The following is a 17,835-nucleotide window of genomic DNA, read 5'->3' on the forward strand; positions in this document are numbered from 1 at the left end:
GTTTAGAAAACTCGTTAAGCATCGATCTTAGAATCACTTTCACAATCTTGCATAATAATCTGAGCAAAAAGGGGGGGGAGCTGATTTCAAATCGGGAATTATCAAAGGTTTTCTGAAGATGCTCATTTTGGGTACAAATCAAAGTCTCCAATTTTGAGAATCTGCAAAGCCCCGGGTGAAGAAATCATGCAGCAAAACGCAGCTTGAAAGCCGCCTTTAAAACAGTATCCATACAAAACACTCTATAGATGTAAGCTTGTAGTAAACGCCACCTGCCTAATATCAAAATAATCTGATTCATCAGAATTTGATTAAAAATGTATCAGCTTGAAGCATCATTCAAGGACCTCCAAAAATTGGTTAGCTTCTTTCAAAAAAGATTTCATTTCCACTGTGGCGTTGAACAGGTTTATGAGGTTCGTTGGGAGGAGAACAAAGTCCAGAATGAAGGTTTTTGTGGGGATTTTGTGCTTAGTGGTGGTTTTAGAAGCGGCCCCACGGAGCGTTTTGATGAGACATTTAGTGAGAACTTTGGGAGATTTTTCGACTTTTCAACAAACTGGTGACGAAACAGCCGAGGCGGCGGATGATGGAGACACCATCCCTCTCCAGCATCATAATTATCAAATGACCAAAGAAAAGATGGAGAACATCACCAAACAGTGCCCAGATATAACCAAGATGTACAGTGTTGGTCAATCAGTTGAAGGACGAGAGTTGTATGTCATGGTCATCTCAGACTCGCCCAATAAACACAAACCAGGAAATCCAGAATTCAAATATGTCAGCACTATGCATGGAAACGAGGTTGTCGGGAAAGAATTGTTGTTGAATTTGATGCAGAAGTTTTGCGATAATTACGGAAAAGATGAGAAGATGACGGGATTGGTTCGATCGGTGAGGATGCATTTTATGCCCTGTATGAATCCTGATGGGTACGAGAAAGCTTACAATGACGGTGGCAAAGATTGGTTGCTGGGCAGGTCCAACGCAAATAATAAAGATTTGAACCGAAACTTCCCTGATCAATACATCAAGAATAAGGATAATTCTGAGCAAGAGCCCGAAACGCGTGAAGTCATGGATTGGATTTGCAATGAGGAAAATCCATTCGTGTTATCGGCAAATCTGCATGGTGGTTCACTTGTAGCCAACTACCCTTACGACGATACTAAAGAACAGAAGACGGAATATTCCGCTAGTCCTGATGATGATGTGTTCCGGTCATTAGCAACCTTTTACTCGGATGAGCACAAAACAATGCATCTGAAAGAACCGGAATGGGACTGCCCGGATGTTCCGGTTGATAAGTTCGACCATGGAATCACTAACGGTGCTAAATGGTACAACGTTGCTGGTGGAATGCAAGATTTCAACTATTTGCGCTGTGGATGCATGGAGCTGACATTGGAGTTGGGCTGCGATAAATTTCCGAAAGCTCACAAACTGCAAAAGTATTGGAACGATAACAAGAAGGCTTTGGTCAGCTTTATTGGACAGGTAAGATTCTTTTGTTTATCAAAATCTCCTTCCCCTATCATAGACATTCCAGAATACCAAGGCCTCTGAGACCTTTTTTTAGGTATTCGTGCATTTGTTACATGCTTTTTCTATTCAGGGGAAAATGCACAATTATGTGCCAATTTTCTTTCAAGAAAGGCATAGCTAAACAGTAATTTTTTGTCTTCATTCGATTGACATGGGAACTCGAGGACACTTTTTCATTGTGGTTCTCTTTATAAAACCTACATCATTAAAAAGTTGACAACTGCAGGGAGGGAGAAATAAAATCATGTACAGTTACCTCTCGCTAATTCGAAAATTCCAAAAATTTTCTTCGAACTACAGAAAGATTCGAAATAAAGAAAGTATTTTGTACTGGTTTCTAGCTGAGCAGAGCTGAGTGGACAAATACCTTCGAATTATAGAAAGATTCGAATAGTAGAGGTTCGAATTAGAGAGAGTTGATTGTACTAAAAACAAGATTCTTATTAAAAAGACTCCCTAGTGGTTCCAATAGTAAGAAATCGAGCATAAATCATCTCGATTGTTCAAACATTTAAAATATTAAACCTTTCTTTTCCAGGCGAAAAAGGGAGTCAAGGGATTTGTGAGAGATGCAGAAACAAAAGACACAATCGAGGGAGCGATTATAACGGTAGAAGATCGACAACACGATGTACGCTCGCATTCCAGCGGAGATTATTTCCGACTGTTGTTGCCAGGTACATACACTTTGACCGCACGAAAAGATAATTACAATCCAATCCAAAAAACAGTGGTAATTAAACCCAACAGTGATGCTGTAGAATTGGATTTCCTTATGGAAAAATCAGAAAACCATCAACCCGATACGGGATTACAACAACTGATCCAAGCTAACACCGAACAACCCGATAACTCACTTTTGAAACAGATTCAAAACATCGATCAGCAATTATTAACCCATTCTTCTCAGACAGATCCTAATAACGAGTTCGGTCAATTTTCACCATCTGTCAGCATCGGAGGTTTAAGCACCCACGAGAACACGCCAAAGGGCGCCGATAGTGAAGAAAGTATGAATGAATTTTTGAACAATAATAGCAAAGAGGATGATCAAATCATGAACGACTTTGATCTCGAGAAACAAGATTTTTTCGACCAAAAAACTGATCTCCAGACTTCTGACCAGGCTTAAACTTCATCGCATAAACATTGCAATACCCAAATGTACATATCAATATGTCTTCAATCACAAAACTCACAAACAAAACTATTTAGGAAAACATAAAACATAAAAGCATTAAATAGATAAAACTGTAAATAGTATGATGTAGAATAGAATTTATAAAAATCACAATAAAATAAAATCGTATATTTGGTATACCTGAAAAAAGGCATCTTGAACAAATCGTCAAAACCTTTCATGCTAAGATTGAATTCTAAATTTGTGCCCAATAACCATCTTATTTAGTAGTCTTAATCAACGACATCAATGCTATTCTCAAAATGCATGACTTCAATAAATGATGGACTTATCTTCGGAGGTAGAATTAAATGATCGGTAACAATGTTACAATTTTTGGTAATATCCGCCAGGGCTTTAAAGTATTTTTCTCGCTGAAGTTTTCGATTCTGAGGAATTAGTAAAATGGTAAACAGTCAATTTTTTTGAACCGAACTGTAATGAAAAGAAATATATTTCCAGAAATCATTGTCTAAATTATACTTCAAAATGCTATTTACAAGATACAAAATACTTCTAAATAAAATTTTCGTGTGTTAAATCAATTGTAAAATAATTAAATGTCAGTTAAAACAATTACTTTTTTGAGAAATTTTACTTTCTTAAATATGCCGGTAATAACTCACATTACCATTAAAAAAGAGCAGGAAAAAAACTTTTTTTCAAAGATAACTAAAATTTTACGACGTAGAAAAACCGCTAGGTTAGAAAAAACTATCTGTCCCTGTCATTTAAAACTTAGTAGTCATTAGTATTTTAATTAAGTCATTATCAGCCTAGCAGTCTCATTTGGTTGTTCGTCAATGTCCTTTTTTCTAAAAAAATAAACGGTGGAAGAGGCGTCTTTATTTAGGCAGCACGTCCTGCAGTAAGTTTAAAATGGGTTCGTCGTACATCGTAATTCGCGTAAAAGGTATAAAATGACTAACATAGAGTAAGAATAATAAAAACAATGTAAAATAGGCTAAAACTAAGTTCAAATAGGGTAGGTTACCTGTTGTATGTTCTTTTCATTGTCCTCATTCGAAAACTGAAATCAAATAATATAAAGAATATTACTGGAGTGAAGAAAAAGCGTAGAGTGCAGGTAAAGAAGAAAATTAGTCCTTATTAAACCACTGACGATAAAAGAGTAATGAATGGAAGCTGACATTCAATTCAAGAATCAAACCATATCAATTATAGTAGAGGGCATCATGAGTAGGATTCTTTGTAAAAAAACAGATATCGTGGTAAGTGTAACGGCTTCAAAGGAGAGAAGAAACACGACGCTTCCAATGATGGAAGACAATGTTCCAAGATGTCATCCCTACAATGCTCTATTAAGGAGATGAGCACTCCTGATGTAAAAAGGAGTCAAAAACTTACTTCTGTATAGACGGATTGTTGATTCTTTTTTCTTTGATGTCTTGCACCCAATACAAGAGCAATGATGAGAAAGAGGCCACCCAGGCCGATCAAACCATATTCCATTATAGTGATCATCTGCTTTGGTAACATTACTTCTTTCTTGAACCTATCTGCTGATGCTTTGTCAATGGTGGCATACTGAGTAAGTAATAATGATTGAAATCATCAATGTCATAACATTTAAACAACTAGCGCTTGTCCAAAATAAGTTAGTTACTGGCTTTTTTTAAACCCTAGCTAAAGACATCGTCAATTTAGAGCTTCCCTAAATTTCATTGTTTTCAATAATAGAAATGAATACACTTTACATTTAACTCTTCACCAAAACGAGATTTGGCAGAGTTAAATTCACCATTCAAAGTTTGCTACTACCAGGAATTATTTGTTTACTTACCTCATGCACAAACAAAACAGGATAAAAATTATCTTGCTCTGGAAATACATCTGTTCTCCTGAAAGACAATATGGAATCTGAATTATGATAAATTTTTTTCATCATGATCGTAAAGGAAGCGGAGCACTAAATTCGATTACTTAATTTACTTCTTTACTTCCAGCCCTTTAGACAGAAGATTATTCAGCTACGTAACTTTTAACTTACGAAATATAAGGGACTTTTTGAATATTGACGTTGATTTGAAGACGTTTGTGTGCATCCATGACAATCCCAGTTGTCTATAAACAGAAGAACATAGATTGGTTCCTCATTTATCGTGAAAGCTGGTGAAAGGTCTATCTTTAGGTATTGGCAATTTAAAAAACAGAACAGGGCAAAAATTGTGATTCTTTCTAATCTTATAAAGTTTATATATTTTCTTAAAAAACGAAATCATGTAAGGTAATAACGGATTGTAATGTATGAACCATCAAGTTTTTCATCAAGAAATTTTCGTTTTAACCAGGAACTCTGAGTGTCCTAATTTCACAAAGTAAAGGTTGGGTGGGGGGGCTGAAATTCTACGCGAGTGGTGGTTTATTGGTCGAAAATGGACTCTTCTTACCGGTTCAATACTTAAATACGTTTCGTGCAAATCTGTCTCAGGATGTAGCCCGTTGAAAGATTGCCACAATGCTGGGTATCCTTGGTAGAAATGTGGCGATGACATAAAGACTGGAGGATCTGAAAGAAATGAATATGAAAGTTTTAGATGGCAAACCCAGAAAACTTGATCAAGCAATTTGATGCCTTGGTTGAGACCAAAAGACGTTGCATTTAAAAGAATCCATCCGTAAAAGAAGAATTATCCCCTTAAAACACAAGTGGCTCGTTGAAAACTGATATGAAACTATCCAATTAACAATACAAATCTTACTGCCAGGCTGGCACTGTCCCACTGGTAACAGGCCACTTGGATAACAACGTTTCGGACCACAGAAAGCTTTGTTGTCTGGGTTGGCAGTGTAATTTTGGAAGATTTTCGCCCTCGTTGTGTAGCGTAATAATTTGATGTCCATAATGCTTGTATCTCTCTGATAATTCAAATACAACGACCTATGTGACAAAGTAACAATTTCATAATGGTTTTTAAAATCAATAATTTCTCTTTGGGTACAACTCTTACTTACAGCTTCATTTAGCTTCATTACAGTTGGATACAAATTGGTAATCGGACGAGTATTTGGAAAATTTTGAACTGTCGGAGTGTTCAGTACATCTCCTAGAAACGAGTTCAGACAGAGGGTGACAAGCCAACCTATACTACCCCACCCGCAGTTTGTGAGGCTGGGTGAGGAAAATAAAGCTAGCGATATACGGAGCACAGATCTTGAACCATCTGTGACACAAATTATTCTTTAAAAATATTCATATTAACCTGCATAACTGAGGATTGAAAATGTAAATGACGTCATCTTTCGAGATGTAAGGTTGAAAGTGGGATCCATCTGTAAAGGAAGAGGATTTTTGTTTTCATTTGCTTTGAAAAGCCGTCTAGAAAGGATGAGAGGGAATAGTTCTCGAGTCAAAAGGATGGCTAAAAAAGTTGAAAGTTCCATTTGTAGTGCTGACCTGTTCCATTGATCATATTGCCATAAGGTGTTTGCCAAAAATTTGTAAACTCGTCTCCATTCCAAGAACCTGTGGAACTGAGAGAGAATAGTTGAAATTTATTTTGGTGTTTTTTAAGTCTAGAAAGTCGAAGCGCTTACGTCACTGCAATCATATTCCTTTCAACAATAGATAAGCTAACTGCTCAGAGGTTTTCCGTGGAAGTGTGTTTGAAATTGGTTTGAAGCCGACTAGTCTGCCATGTTGTTTTCTAATTTACCTTAGATTTTCGAACGTTAGAATTTCAAAACATTCGAATTATACTGACCAGAATAGAATACAAAATAGTGGACAGCTCTAAAACTATGCACGTTTGCTTTTATATGGGAAGCCCCATCCAATCAAGTAGTTGGAGATCAGTGGTCTACGTTTAGTACAGAATAAGGAGAAGATAAGAGATCAAGAAATTCTTACTTTTTCCCCCTCCATTTAGTTGTTATTTGAACTTTATTGATATCTTCCTTGCCCGTAAGAATGGTGATATTTCCAACTGCCACTGCACCTGCTGTACCGTTTTGCTGGTAGATGGAAGAAACATATTAGACTACAGTAAACTCTCGCTTATTCGAACTTCTATTATTCGAATCTTTCTGTAGTTCAAATTTGCTTTCGGCACCCTCCAAGAGAAACCCTCTTAGAATAATTTTTATAATAAGATTCCCCTTTTTAGTTCGAATAAGCGAAAGCCGACTGTATTACCAGTTGCATATGTAAAGAGAGATGTTGGGATCAAAATTTTCACCGGGTAAACAAATACATGAAAGAATTACCTGTAAAGCTATAAAAGGCGGGGGTAGGTTCGGAATGAGGTTCCGTATGACTTTTGGTATGAGACCTTCCAGGTGATCGAGGAATGGACTGGTGTATCCCCATAACAGTTCATGCACTGGCAAAGGTATGAACATTTTGTACGTTTTGTCATTATTCAACAGTTTATCTAAAGCTTCAATGGCCCATCTCTTGACAAATCCTGATTGTGGTGTGATGTTCAAATCCTTCAATTTCGCTTGAAATGTCTGAAAAAAAGATAAGTCGTAGAAAAACCTATCCATCGATAAAGCATGCTAGGGGATAGTACTATTATTGAAAGCTGGCATTTTAACAACTTCTGACATATCCATTCGCGGAGAACAAAAAATTTGAAATAACCTAACAATACCAATTGTCCACTTTGCAATTTGAAATCAAAGATCTTAAATCGTAACAGGTTATAAATGAGCGTTCTTAGGCTGCTAGCATCCCCTCTGATATGTTTTGAATAGGGGATGATAATCGTGTATAAAATTCCCGTCCGTGAGTTATCCCAAATTTGAGGTAACCTGTTTCAATTTTCTTAATAAGGTTCAGAAATCCAATGATTGTATTAATCTAGAGCAATTCAAATTTTCAATTCGAATTCAATGAAATTTAAAGATCTCTCATATAAAACTTACTAATCAAGCTAACCAAGTTTCTAAAACTCAAAATCACAAAGACGGACGGGAGGGGATGCGTGCAGCCAAGAGCGTACTCAGAGCTCAAAGAAGACGGAACGAAGAATAATGAAGACGAATCTTACGATGACAGCAAGGTTCGGAGTGATGATCGTATCATTTTCTGAGCAGTTAGCACATGAAGTAGCAGGGTCGAATACGTATGAATAATTTTGTAAGTAAGTGATTTCATTTTCATTTTGGTGAAGGATCACATTCTCACGGACCTCTCTATAACGAGAAAAAATCCAAACCGATGATAGAAGTCTGTCAGATCTTTAGAATTCCATGAATTTTAAACGGTGGAAAATGATATAAATAGAAAAACAATGATTGCTTGAAGCAGAAAAATTTGGCTCAATGTGGCTTTAATTGCCCATACTATGTAGAAGTAGACATAAACAGAGACGTGTCAAAACTACCTGTAGGAGTATGGGCCGAGTTGAGTGACATTGGGTTTAGCTTTTTCATTGATGATTTCGTCAACATTCGTGTAATTAAACATATAAAACTGCATGTAGACAGGTGCTGGAGGAGAATTCCAATTCTTGTAAGCTTCGTTCCCTCCAGAAGAATCCGAATATTTCATCACCAATTGCTGAAAAAATAGTGGAAACACTGGTCACGAATCATGATAAGCTAAATATTTGGTAGAGTTATGTTGTTTTTTTTAGCAAAATAAAGTCCCAGATTTAACAAAACACACTAAATGGACACTGCGAACAGCTGGTGACGTACATATTTGACAGGTACTGAACATCTTGCATTGGTTGGGCAAGAATAATGATTGAAGATTGATTAAATGCAAAGAGAAGACTGTATACCTTTAGTACTGTATCTTTATAAAAGTTGGTGAGAAAAGGGATGGATCCAGCTCCCAAACAGATGAGAAGAACACTGACAACAATGAGAATGGAAATTGTGACAACAGTCGTGCAGCATCGACAGCAACGACCACCTTTTTCTTCACCCATAACGTTGTTTTTTTTGTGTTTTTTTTTGTATTTTTTAATCTAGAAATATAAACACTGTATTTATGAATTATATTTAACAAAGATTGCAATAAAAACTAAAATCAACTACACAGAAATTCCAAATATCTGAACCGATCTTTTTCGAAAAACTATAAGCAACTTTAATCCATCACACGACGACTCTATGTAATAAAGAGTAATCGATACCTTAGCTTCTATTATATAAATTCAATTATAAAAAGAATTCTGACAAATACATATTTTAAAAATTATCTAGAAAATCCATACAAATCTCTTTCTTGAATATCAAGACTTTGGTATAAAAATTTTTAACAAAGAATCCTATGAAATCAACACATTGAATTTCGAAATCCTAGAAAATTGGACTAATGATTGTAATTGTTTCTTAGACAGAATCGTGAAATTGATATGATGTATGTAAGACTTGCTTAAGTGGTACTAAGTTTAAGAGAATGTAAGGATAAAGTTCAACTGGGACAGGTTATGTACCTCGACTAAAATTTAGCCATATATAAAGGGCAGATTAAAGGTTACTGAGGGCCAATGTCTAATTGATTTTCAATACAATCAAATCAAACAAAAATTATCCATGAATATTCTTAACAAATGCTTATAAAGAAATGTAATTTGAAACGCCATAAGAAAATCGTCCATGTAGGGAAATGTAAAACAAACACTTGCGTGGAATTTCAACACAGAAGAGTATCAAAAAATGTTTTAATGCATTATACAGTGGGGATCTCTCATATTTATGAAAAGGCAAGTCTTTGCCAGCTCTTGAAAAGTTAAACCAGTAACAATAAAGAGCATCCAAAGTTTATGCCATCGAGCACAACTTCCATCAACTCGAAAATACAAAATATAAAAGAAAAATACTCTATCAAATATCAACAATAATCATAAAATAACTTCTACATTTTTCTGACTAAAATTCTTAAGATAAACATGAGATTTGTAATACAATCATACCCCTAATCTGCCCTAACTATAATTCATTGTGGAGTAATTAATCTCCACCGAAAGATTGGCCAAATTGCTCGAATTCAGAGCTGTTTGAAGAAGAAAAATCATCCATTTGAACAATGCATCCTCAACGACCAGAAAACTAAAACAAGGAACGAAATTATTGAAGAAATTTATCAAGAGCACATATCCAAGAAATCTATCTTCCAATATATTTGTGACTTCAAATTAAGTAACAGAAGTTGTTTTAGAAAAACTTAATAAAAAAGAGACTTTATTAGAAAGTTCAATCGAATCTGTAATGGAGAGAATCACACACTGACCTTCTTATATCCGTCTTCGGCGTCGTTATTGCGAACGGCATGACACACATACATTGTAACACCGAGCAAGATGAGGAATCCACCAAGACCAACCAACACCCATCGGAAAACCACAATGTACTTCTTAGGGTTTGTCACTTCATCTTCAAACGTCTTCGCATTCGCCTCATCTAATTTGAACTCCTAAATTTTCAAGCGAAAATAGTTAAAATAATTATTTCTTTGTTGTTTAAACTCATGGCCAAAAAAATGGAATTAAACATTAAATTACAAGATTGACTTACTTCATCAACATAAAACACTGGAAAGTAGATACCATCACCTTTTGGGAACCCATAAGTTTTTCTGAAAACAAAAGAAAATAATATGTGAGTTCAGTGATAGATGTTTTGGATTTTTCTATGAAGATAGGAAAGTTGGTATCAAAACAAACTCACGGGAAGAATTCAACGTATTCAGCTTTGACATTGATTTGCAATCGCTTGTTTGCTTTCATTGTGGTACCAGTATCCTGATGGGTTAGATATAAATATTTAGTTTATCATCAACTATAAAACCAATCGATTTGAAATTGGCATTTCTATACCAATTCACCTTGCCAAAAAAGGTCTTGCAGAGAGAAAAATCCTGTGAGTGAGAATAAAAAGTCTTACTAAGTTTTAGGGAGTTTTCTAGATCTGCGTAACTTCTAATAAAAGTCTTACAGGTTCAACGCTGATCAAAGTGGCGTGTTTTTCTTTGTCAGGATTGCTCAAGCCATCAACAGCTTCAAACAAGGCGGGATCAGATTGATAAAAGTGAACACCAGATGCATAAACTGGTGGGTCTGGAAACATAAAAAAAGTAAATGAGGAAAGTGGATCTCCATCGTTTTGAAGGTAAAAAATTCGTTTGCCCTATAAATAATAGACACAAAAAAAGATGATTAGTCCTACTAGAAGAGTGTTCAAATTTTCATTATACCTCCGTCTTGGCACTGTCCGATTGGAATGATTCCTGATGGTCCACAACCACCAACACAAAATGCTTCATTGTCAGGGTTACCAGTATGGTTCAACATGGAATATTCATCTGTTGTATATCGGTAGAGATCGATATTTTGTACTGAATCTTCTTGGTCGTACACGATGTAAATAGACCTAAAAAAATGCCAAATAAATAGCTTTTTACTTGCATGGTGAAAGTGAAGAGGAGAAACATTTTTGTTCCTGTCACATTCATACCTAGACACAGTTGATAATGGTCCCAAGCACTACATCTTCAAAATATTCCTAGTTTTTCAATTCAAATTACACATCTGAATTGTGGTCAAAATAAGGTTGTACCTGCATATATCAGGGATGAATGCATAAAGTTGATCTGACTTGGTAACAAAAGGTTTGAAGTGTGTTCCATCTGACAATACAATAGAATGATAGATAGTAAAAAAAAATTAAAAATGAGTATAAGTAATATCAAAACGCCTTCTAAAGAGACTAATTCTCCAATGGGTAATATTCCTAGAGGGCAATTTAGGAAATGTTTAAATTTCTGGAGTTTACCATTTCCTAGTAATATCACTGACAATTTTAATAAGAGCCTTAGCAAAATTGAAACAGTTTTTCTAAAAACAAATATCATTTTCATTACCTGTACCATTGATCATTCGACCATATTTTGTCAACCAATGAGGCACTTCACTGTAACAGAATGACATCATATATTTCAATAATGATTATTTGCATAAATTGTATGTGTGTTTATTGTTGTTACACTATTAGTATTCAAACCCCAATTTTTAAAGGTTATTGAAATTGATTAATTCCCTCAAACCATACAGGTAAGGAATTATTTGATACCATATTTCAATTCATTTAGCGTGAAAACAACAGATCTACATATGATGTTTAAAGTCATTTGGTTACGTAGATCATAATATTTCACTTCCCTGTAATCAGTCAAAGTTCTCTTCTTTCTGCTTTTGACATACCTGCGAACAGCACTTCTAACAGTTTTATTATTTTCATATTTTTACTTTTGAATTATTTCCAAATTCGTTTTAATTGTTATATTTTGATTGCGCTATCAGTTTTAAGAGTATTTCAAAAAAAAAGAATCTTGAAAGTTTTTAAACAATTAAAAAATTTGTAGGATACAAAAAGGGATGAAGAAAAGGATGATGGGAAATAAGATAAGGGCATGAGAAATAAAAAATTGAAAACTTACTCAGAACCTCTCCATTTAACAATTCTTTGAAGATCATCAATATCTTCTTTTCCAGTTTTCAACGTGAAGTTTCCAAAATATTCAGCTTCCTCTGTACCGTTGTGCTTGTATTAAAACAAAAAAGACAGTTACTTCAAATCAATTTTGATTCTGTGGTATAATGCGTTAGAACGTTTTGAAAACTTTTGCAATTCCCCGAAAATTATCTTCACCATTCTTTACCCTAAAAGTTCATAATTCTCTAATGTGAGGTCAGATTCAAAACAATATTGGCAAGGTTGCAAAAATCCCTAAGTAATCTTTTATCAATAAAGAAAGTGTCGGATTGAAAATATAGAATCAGTATTCAAGTTATCACTATAGTCGAATAAGATCAAACTATACAATAAAAATAATTGAATCAAACTATACAATAAAAATAATTGAAAGAATACCTGCAATTGGATAGTAGTATCAAGGTTACTTGGGAAGCTGATATTGAGTGCTTTTAAGTAGGAAGGAGGAAGTGAAGAAGATTCCGCCTGGATTGCAGCCAAAAAGTTATCATGATATCCCCATAGTAATTGACTGATGTTATGATGATAGAAAATATCTGCTCCTTCTTGGTCCAAAGCTGCACTGAAAATTTGACCAAAGAATTTCATTGGCTCTGTTTTTGAAGGATCGGAATGCTCAGTTACATTTGCCCCAGCCAGAATTTTCACAATACTCTAAAGATATAATAGTAATTAACCTGAATTAACAACAAAAATCAAATTATATCCGTTTTTACGTAAAATCAAATATCAAATTTAAGGAGGGATTGCTCAAATTCTTAGGTGCTCCAATTGTCAAATGAATGTCATTACCATGAATGGTATATTTGGAGTATAAATCATGTTGCTTTCAGAACATCCTGGACAAGACATATTTGGATCAAACGTGTACGAGTACAACTGTTTGTATGTTATCTCGTTTTCATTCATGTCAGAGACTTCGTTGGTCCTGTCCTCCCTAAACAGAAGAGATGAAAAGCATTTCAAATATTGATTAGATTTAGATTAAGACCTTTTTGTGCTTGAACAATGAAATTCAAAAAATAGTATTATTACTATAAAAGTGGCCTTGAATAAAGAGCCTTTTAGACATAACTATAAATTGTTTTCATTAATGGATTAAAATGTTGACATTGCTTGTGCATAAAATAGATTTCCACCTGTATGCATAAGGTCCCAGCTCTTTAATAATTGGTTTGCTTCCATTCTTAATCTCCTCCAAATTTGTGTAATTAAAGATGTAATAATTCATGTACACTGGTAGTGGTGCATGTTCCCAATTTTTGTAGGTCATTGAACCTTTTTTCATCACCAATTTCTGTGATAGAAATTCAATTAGAGGTTGAAATTAATAAGTTTCCAAGAAAAATCAAGGTTGATTAAAAGACAACTACCATCAATTCATAATCAGGAAGAAGTTTGGATACAAAATATAAATAAAAATAATCATACCTTCTTTACAATACCTTTATACAATGGCATAGCACCAAAATTCAGACACGCTATCAAGATTCCAACAACTGCCAGGCAAATTGATGCAATAAGGACTGAACAGCAGGGACAACACTTTCTTGACATCTTATCAATTTATTTTCTTTGTACCTAAACACCAACTAACAATGATTTTGAACATGGCTTGGTAGATGTAATCTCATAATAGACCATCCATTATGCAAAAAACATGCTCTGCTCTAAAGGGATATAGCGAATGTGACGATCTGACCTGGTTGTTCAGCTAAAACATTCAAAACCGTGTTGCCTTTTGCTTGAAAACGAAAGCGAAAGCTACTGGGTTCTAATTTTTATGAATTGTTTGAGTATTATGATTGACAGTTGATTTTGTGCGATTATGTTGTTATAATAGTCAATCAGCAGGGTTGCAAATAAATAATTTTAGTCAATCTGATATCATGTCCAACAGAAATGAAATCTCAAAATCCTGACAATAAATTCAGTGTATATTTTTTCTAAAATTATACAATCTTGAAAGTTATGGAGAAAGCGAGTAGGTTACATAGTATGAACCCCCCCCCCTTTTTTAAGGGGGGGGGTCCGAGTTTTCAAGGAAGGCTTTATAGGGGGGGATGGGCAATTTTCCAGTTAAAATGGGGGGTTTGAGCTTATAGGGGGGGGGGGATCAAATAAAAATGGGGGGGATAGTAACTTTTTGGTTAAAAAAATCTTTTTTTATGTTATATGTTGATTTAAGTCAATAAAATTTAATATCACATAATTTCGACTTATTTGATTTATTCTCACTGCACTCTGTTTTGAATCAGATCAAAATTCTTCCCAAATACTGGGCAGGCCTGGCCATGAATGGCGTGCGAAAGCACGGGCACGCGCTGGCACACGCGTAAAATGATTTATGAGTGCGAAAATAACACGCATAAAAAGGTTAAAAAAATCCAAGGCGTGCGATTTAAGCACGCCTAAAACACTCTTTGAAAATAATAGCACGCGCGTAGTAAAAATTATTTTTCTTTTCATTCAATTAAAACAATTATTCCATTCTGTAAAAAAACTTAATTTAAAGTTTCTCTCATTCAATCGTTATAATAAAGAGAATAAGTTTTTAGTTAGCATTAGCCTGAGAGACTCCATACCACGAGTAGACCCCTTCTGAGATATAGATCTGATCAATTTCTTATCCTAATTAGTAAATATTAATAGCACGCCATAAAAGTTTTAGGCATGCTATTATTGCACGCCATAATATAAGTTAAGATTTTAGGCGTGCGATCGTAGCACACGCACTGTTTTACTCATGGCCAGGCCTGCTGGGAGTACAAATTATATGCTGGGGGCTCGGACCCCTGTAAATGGTGCGGTATCAAAAAATTTTAAAAATAGGGGGGATACCTTTATAGGGGGGGATGAAATATTAATGGGGGGGGTTCAGACCCCTCTGCACACTATGCAGGTAAAATAAAAGTGACCTTTCGTTACTGTAACAGAGAAATTGATTTGATAAAAGTGATCTCAGAAACACCCCTTTAAAGTTACAAAGATAGCGAGTTGATAAAAGTTAACTTAGAAACACTCTTGAAAGTTATAAAGAACACTAATCAATAAAGTAAAAGTGATCTTAGAAACACTCTTGAAAGTTACGGAGAAAACCAATAAAAAATCAATAAAAAGCAATCTTAGAAACAACCGTTAATACAATTACCAAGAACGCAGTAAATTAAAGTAAACTTTAGAAACACTCTTGAAAGCTACAAAGGAAGCGAGTATTAAAAGAATAGGCTAAGTATAAGGGACAGGAATATAAGAGATTTATTTTCAACTCTCAAGTCAATGGTTTATTCTCTTTTCATTCGAACATCATGACCGACACAAAAGATTTTCAAGATGTTGGACTTTATCGAAACCGTTAAAAAATTTAGGTTATATCGTCACTGGCACTTTTTAACATTTCAGGGCGTAAGAAATGCTATTTTTACCTATTTTTACCTCTTTCAGCCACATAACCCCATAAGAGCTCAAAAAGGTTCAAAACCTCATAGAAGTGTGGAAAAGATTGAACTTCACTAAAATCATTAAAAATTTCCAGTTTGTGACATTTTATTTGCACTTTTTAGCATTTCAGGGAATAAAATTGCTATATTTACTTATGTTTTACCTATTTTAGCCATATAGCCCAATTGAAGAGCTCAAGAATGTTGAAAAACCACTTAGAAGTGTGAAAGAGATTTAACTTTATAAAAATTATCAAAAAGATTTTGGTTGTGACATTATTATATTATTGGCATTTTTTAGCGTTTCAATGGGGTAAAAAATGCTACATTTACCTATTTACTACCTGATTTTTTTCCCGCTATTGCAGGACTTTAGCTCAATTGCTTGTGTGGAGCATTGGGTACAAAGTCCAAATATGAGTTTTCCGTAATTTTTGAATGAAGAGTTAGGGCTATACATAGATTGAATGGATATCAACCCTCTTCTAAAATCTTGAGTATCGATTGATCATCTATTTGTTTTTTTCATCAATTGGCGATCAATGGATCATTTTAGAGTCAGTCGATCAATTCACTACCTCAATTAAAAAAAGGGGCCTAAGTTCTGTGAGCCCTAATAATTCAAAAGGGGCCTAAGTCCATTTTGGTCATTTTGAGAAAATTGCAATTAAAGTTTTTCCTTGATTCTGAAACCATTTTTGATTGTAAAGCTTTGAAGTAAATGTCTTCTTAAAGCCATGAGGATGTTTTTTCAATAAAAAGATATCTTTATACGTAACAGGTGCAACTTCAGACTTAATAAATCTTGCAGAGTGGACTTAAACAGCTTGGTAAAATCCATGTGATTTGCTTTTGATACAAATAAGCTCTCACATTCTTTTTACACCCCCTGACAATTAGGCTAGGCTAGACTTACCTCTCTTCTCTTTTCTATTCCAACAATAAAATGCTTACATAGTTGACACATAATACATATTAACAGAAGTATTAACTATGCAATTGGTCTCTTCTTCTCAGTTGCTTCCATAATTCGCTCCATTAGAGTGTCTTTTTTAAATTTCAACCAATAAGATTGCTGTGTATGATGAATGGCTTTTCAGCGCCTTGGATAACGAGTAGTAATTTAACTTTATTTGTTTCAATTGTTGATTCTAAGGGATGAATTTTTTTCTTATCTTTAGTTCTCAAACGAAAGCGGGAATTTAATGCGAGTGTTATTTTTTCAAAGAATCCTTTCTGATTGGATGAAAGTGTTTTCTATTTCTATTTGGTTGAGTTGCAGGAGGCTTTAGAGGCCTATTCTTGCAACTATAGACGCTTACTAATGAGCGTCCCGTCAGCACCTTGAACTGACTACCCAATTCCCCTCACATGGCATGGGTTGACCCGGGCGAAGGAACGTTCACTTGCCAAGTGAACTGCCGTGAGTGGGGATCGAACCCTGGCCTCCTGCACAGAAGCCAAGGTCGACTACCACTATACCAAGGCACCAATTTTACCTTCATTTGATTGGATACTTCTTTTTAACAGCAGTGGGCTATAGAGACTTTTTTTTTCAAAATTAAGTTTGCATAATTTTTTTTGGTAGGTTGGGACTCAAATAACATAAATCTAAGATATTTTTGGATATTTCCAAAAAATGGCGGTTCTCCGCCCTTTTTTATGCCCAAAATGGGGCATTTTCGGGCCATTTTGCTTGGAAAAAAAATCTAAAACCTGCTGTGTTGGTGCTACAACCATCAAATTAGGCTCAAAATGATCGAATGATCCTTGGAAAAAAGTAGGATAAGAATGTAACAATTATATACCTCTGCTATATATATAAACTTAAAAAATTAGGTTTTTCGGCCAAAATTGACCAAAATTGTGAAAAAACAGGGTTTTGCCTGGAAAGAAATCTAAAATCTGTTCTGTTTGTGCCTACAAGCCTCAAATTAGGGTCAAAATATTCGTTGGAAAAAAGTAGGATTCTAAATGTAAACCTCAACAAAATGTCACAAATACCCCCTCTATTTTTGACCAGCATCTGGGCCAAAATTGACCGAAACTGGGGAAAAAAGGGTTTGCCTGGGAAAAAAATCTAAAATCTGTTCTGTTGGTGCTATGAACCTCAAATTATGCTTAAAATATTCCTTGGAGGAAAGTAGGATTAGAATGTAACAAATATATACCTCTACCATATATATAAATTTAAAA

The 17,835-nt window shown here is 34.8% G+C and overlaps 3 protein-coding genes across 4 annotated transcripts; 1 reads left to right on the forward strand and 2 right to left on the reverse strand.

The window, feature by feature from the left end:
• Positions 1–366: 366 nt before the first annotated feature.
• On the forward strand, positions 367–2,885 carry LOC136816105 (carboxypeptidase D-like). Its single transcript, XM_067072542.1, has 2 exons — positions 367–1,500; positions 2,087–2,885. The coding sequence occupies exons 1-2, from the start codon at positions 412–414 to the stop codon at positions 2,678–2,680; spliced, it is 1,683 nt and encodes a 560-aa protein (XP_066928643.1). The 5' UTR covers positions 367–411; the 3' UTR covers positions 2,681–2,885.
• A 270-nt stretch (positions 2,886–3,155) lies between these two features.
• LOC136816106 (lysosome membrane protein 2-like) lies at positions 3,156–8,666 on the reverse strand. Of its 2 annotated transcripts, XM_067072545.1 has the most exons (14): positions 8,482–8,666; positions 8,080–8,255; positions 7,744–7,888; positions 6,956–7,201; positions 6,600–6,703; positions 6,147–6,223; positions 5,953–6,022; positions 5,452–5,630; positions 5,140–5,258; positions 4,740–4,813; positions 4,533–4,590; positions 4,097–4,276; positions 3,723–3,758; positions 3,156–3,543 (listed from the first exon to the last, which is right to left on the reverse strand). In XM_067072545.1, exons 1-14 carry the CDS (start codon positions 8,629–8,631, stop codon positions 3,529–3,531), a joined length of 1,629 nt encoding a protein of 542 aa, XP_066928646.1. In that variant the 5' UTR covers positions 8,632–8,666; the 3' UTR covers positions 3,156–3,528. The 2 variants fall into 2 exon arrangements, with proteins under 2 accessions (XP_066928646.1, XP_066928645.1); XM_067072544.1 differs by lacking the exon at positions 3,156–3,543 and having other exon boundaries at positions 3,607–3,758.
• Positions 8,667–9,577: 911 nt separating this feature from the next.
• LOC136816107 (lysosome membrane protein 2-like) lies at positions 9,578–13,808 on the reverse strand. The gene is made up of 13 exons (XM_067072546.1): positions 13,631–13,808; positions 13,339–13,496; positions 12,992–13,136; positions 12,578–12,853; positions 12,144–12,247; positions 11,568–11,617; positions 11,264–11,333; positions 10,902–11,077; positions 10,643–10,764; positions 10,376–10,449; positions 10,223–10,283; positions 9,939–10,121; positions 9,578–9,757 (listed from the first exon to the last, which is right to left on the reverse strand). The coding sequence occupies exons 1-13, from the start codon at positions 13,754–13,756 to the stop codon at positions 9,743–9,745; spliced, it is 1,560 nt and encodes a 519-aa protein (XP_066928647.1). The 5' UTR covers positions 13,757–13,808; the 3' UTR covers positions 9,578–9,742.
• Positions 13,809–17,835: the final 4,027 nt, after the last annotated feature.

This window comes from Clytia hemisphaerica, unplaced genomic scaffold (assembly GCF_902728285.1).
Source record: "Clytia hemisphaerica strain Z4C2 unplaced genomic scaffold, Clytia hemisphaerica genome assembly, whole genome shotgun sequence".
Classification (NCBI taxonomy): domain Eukaryota; kingdom Metazoa; phylum Cnidaria; class Hydrozoa; order Leptothecata; family Clytiidae; genus Clytia; species Clytia hemisphaerica.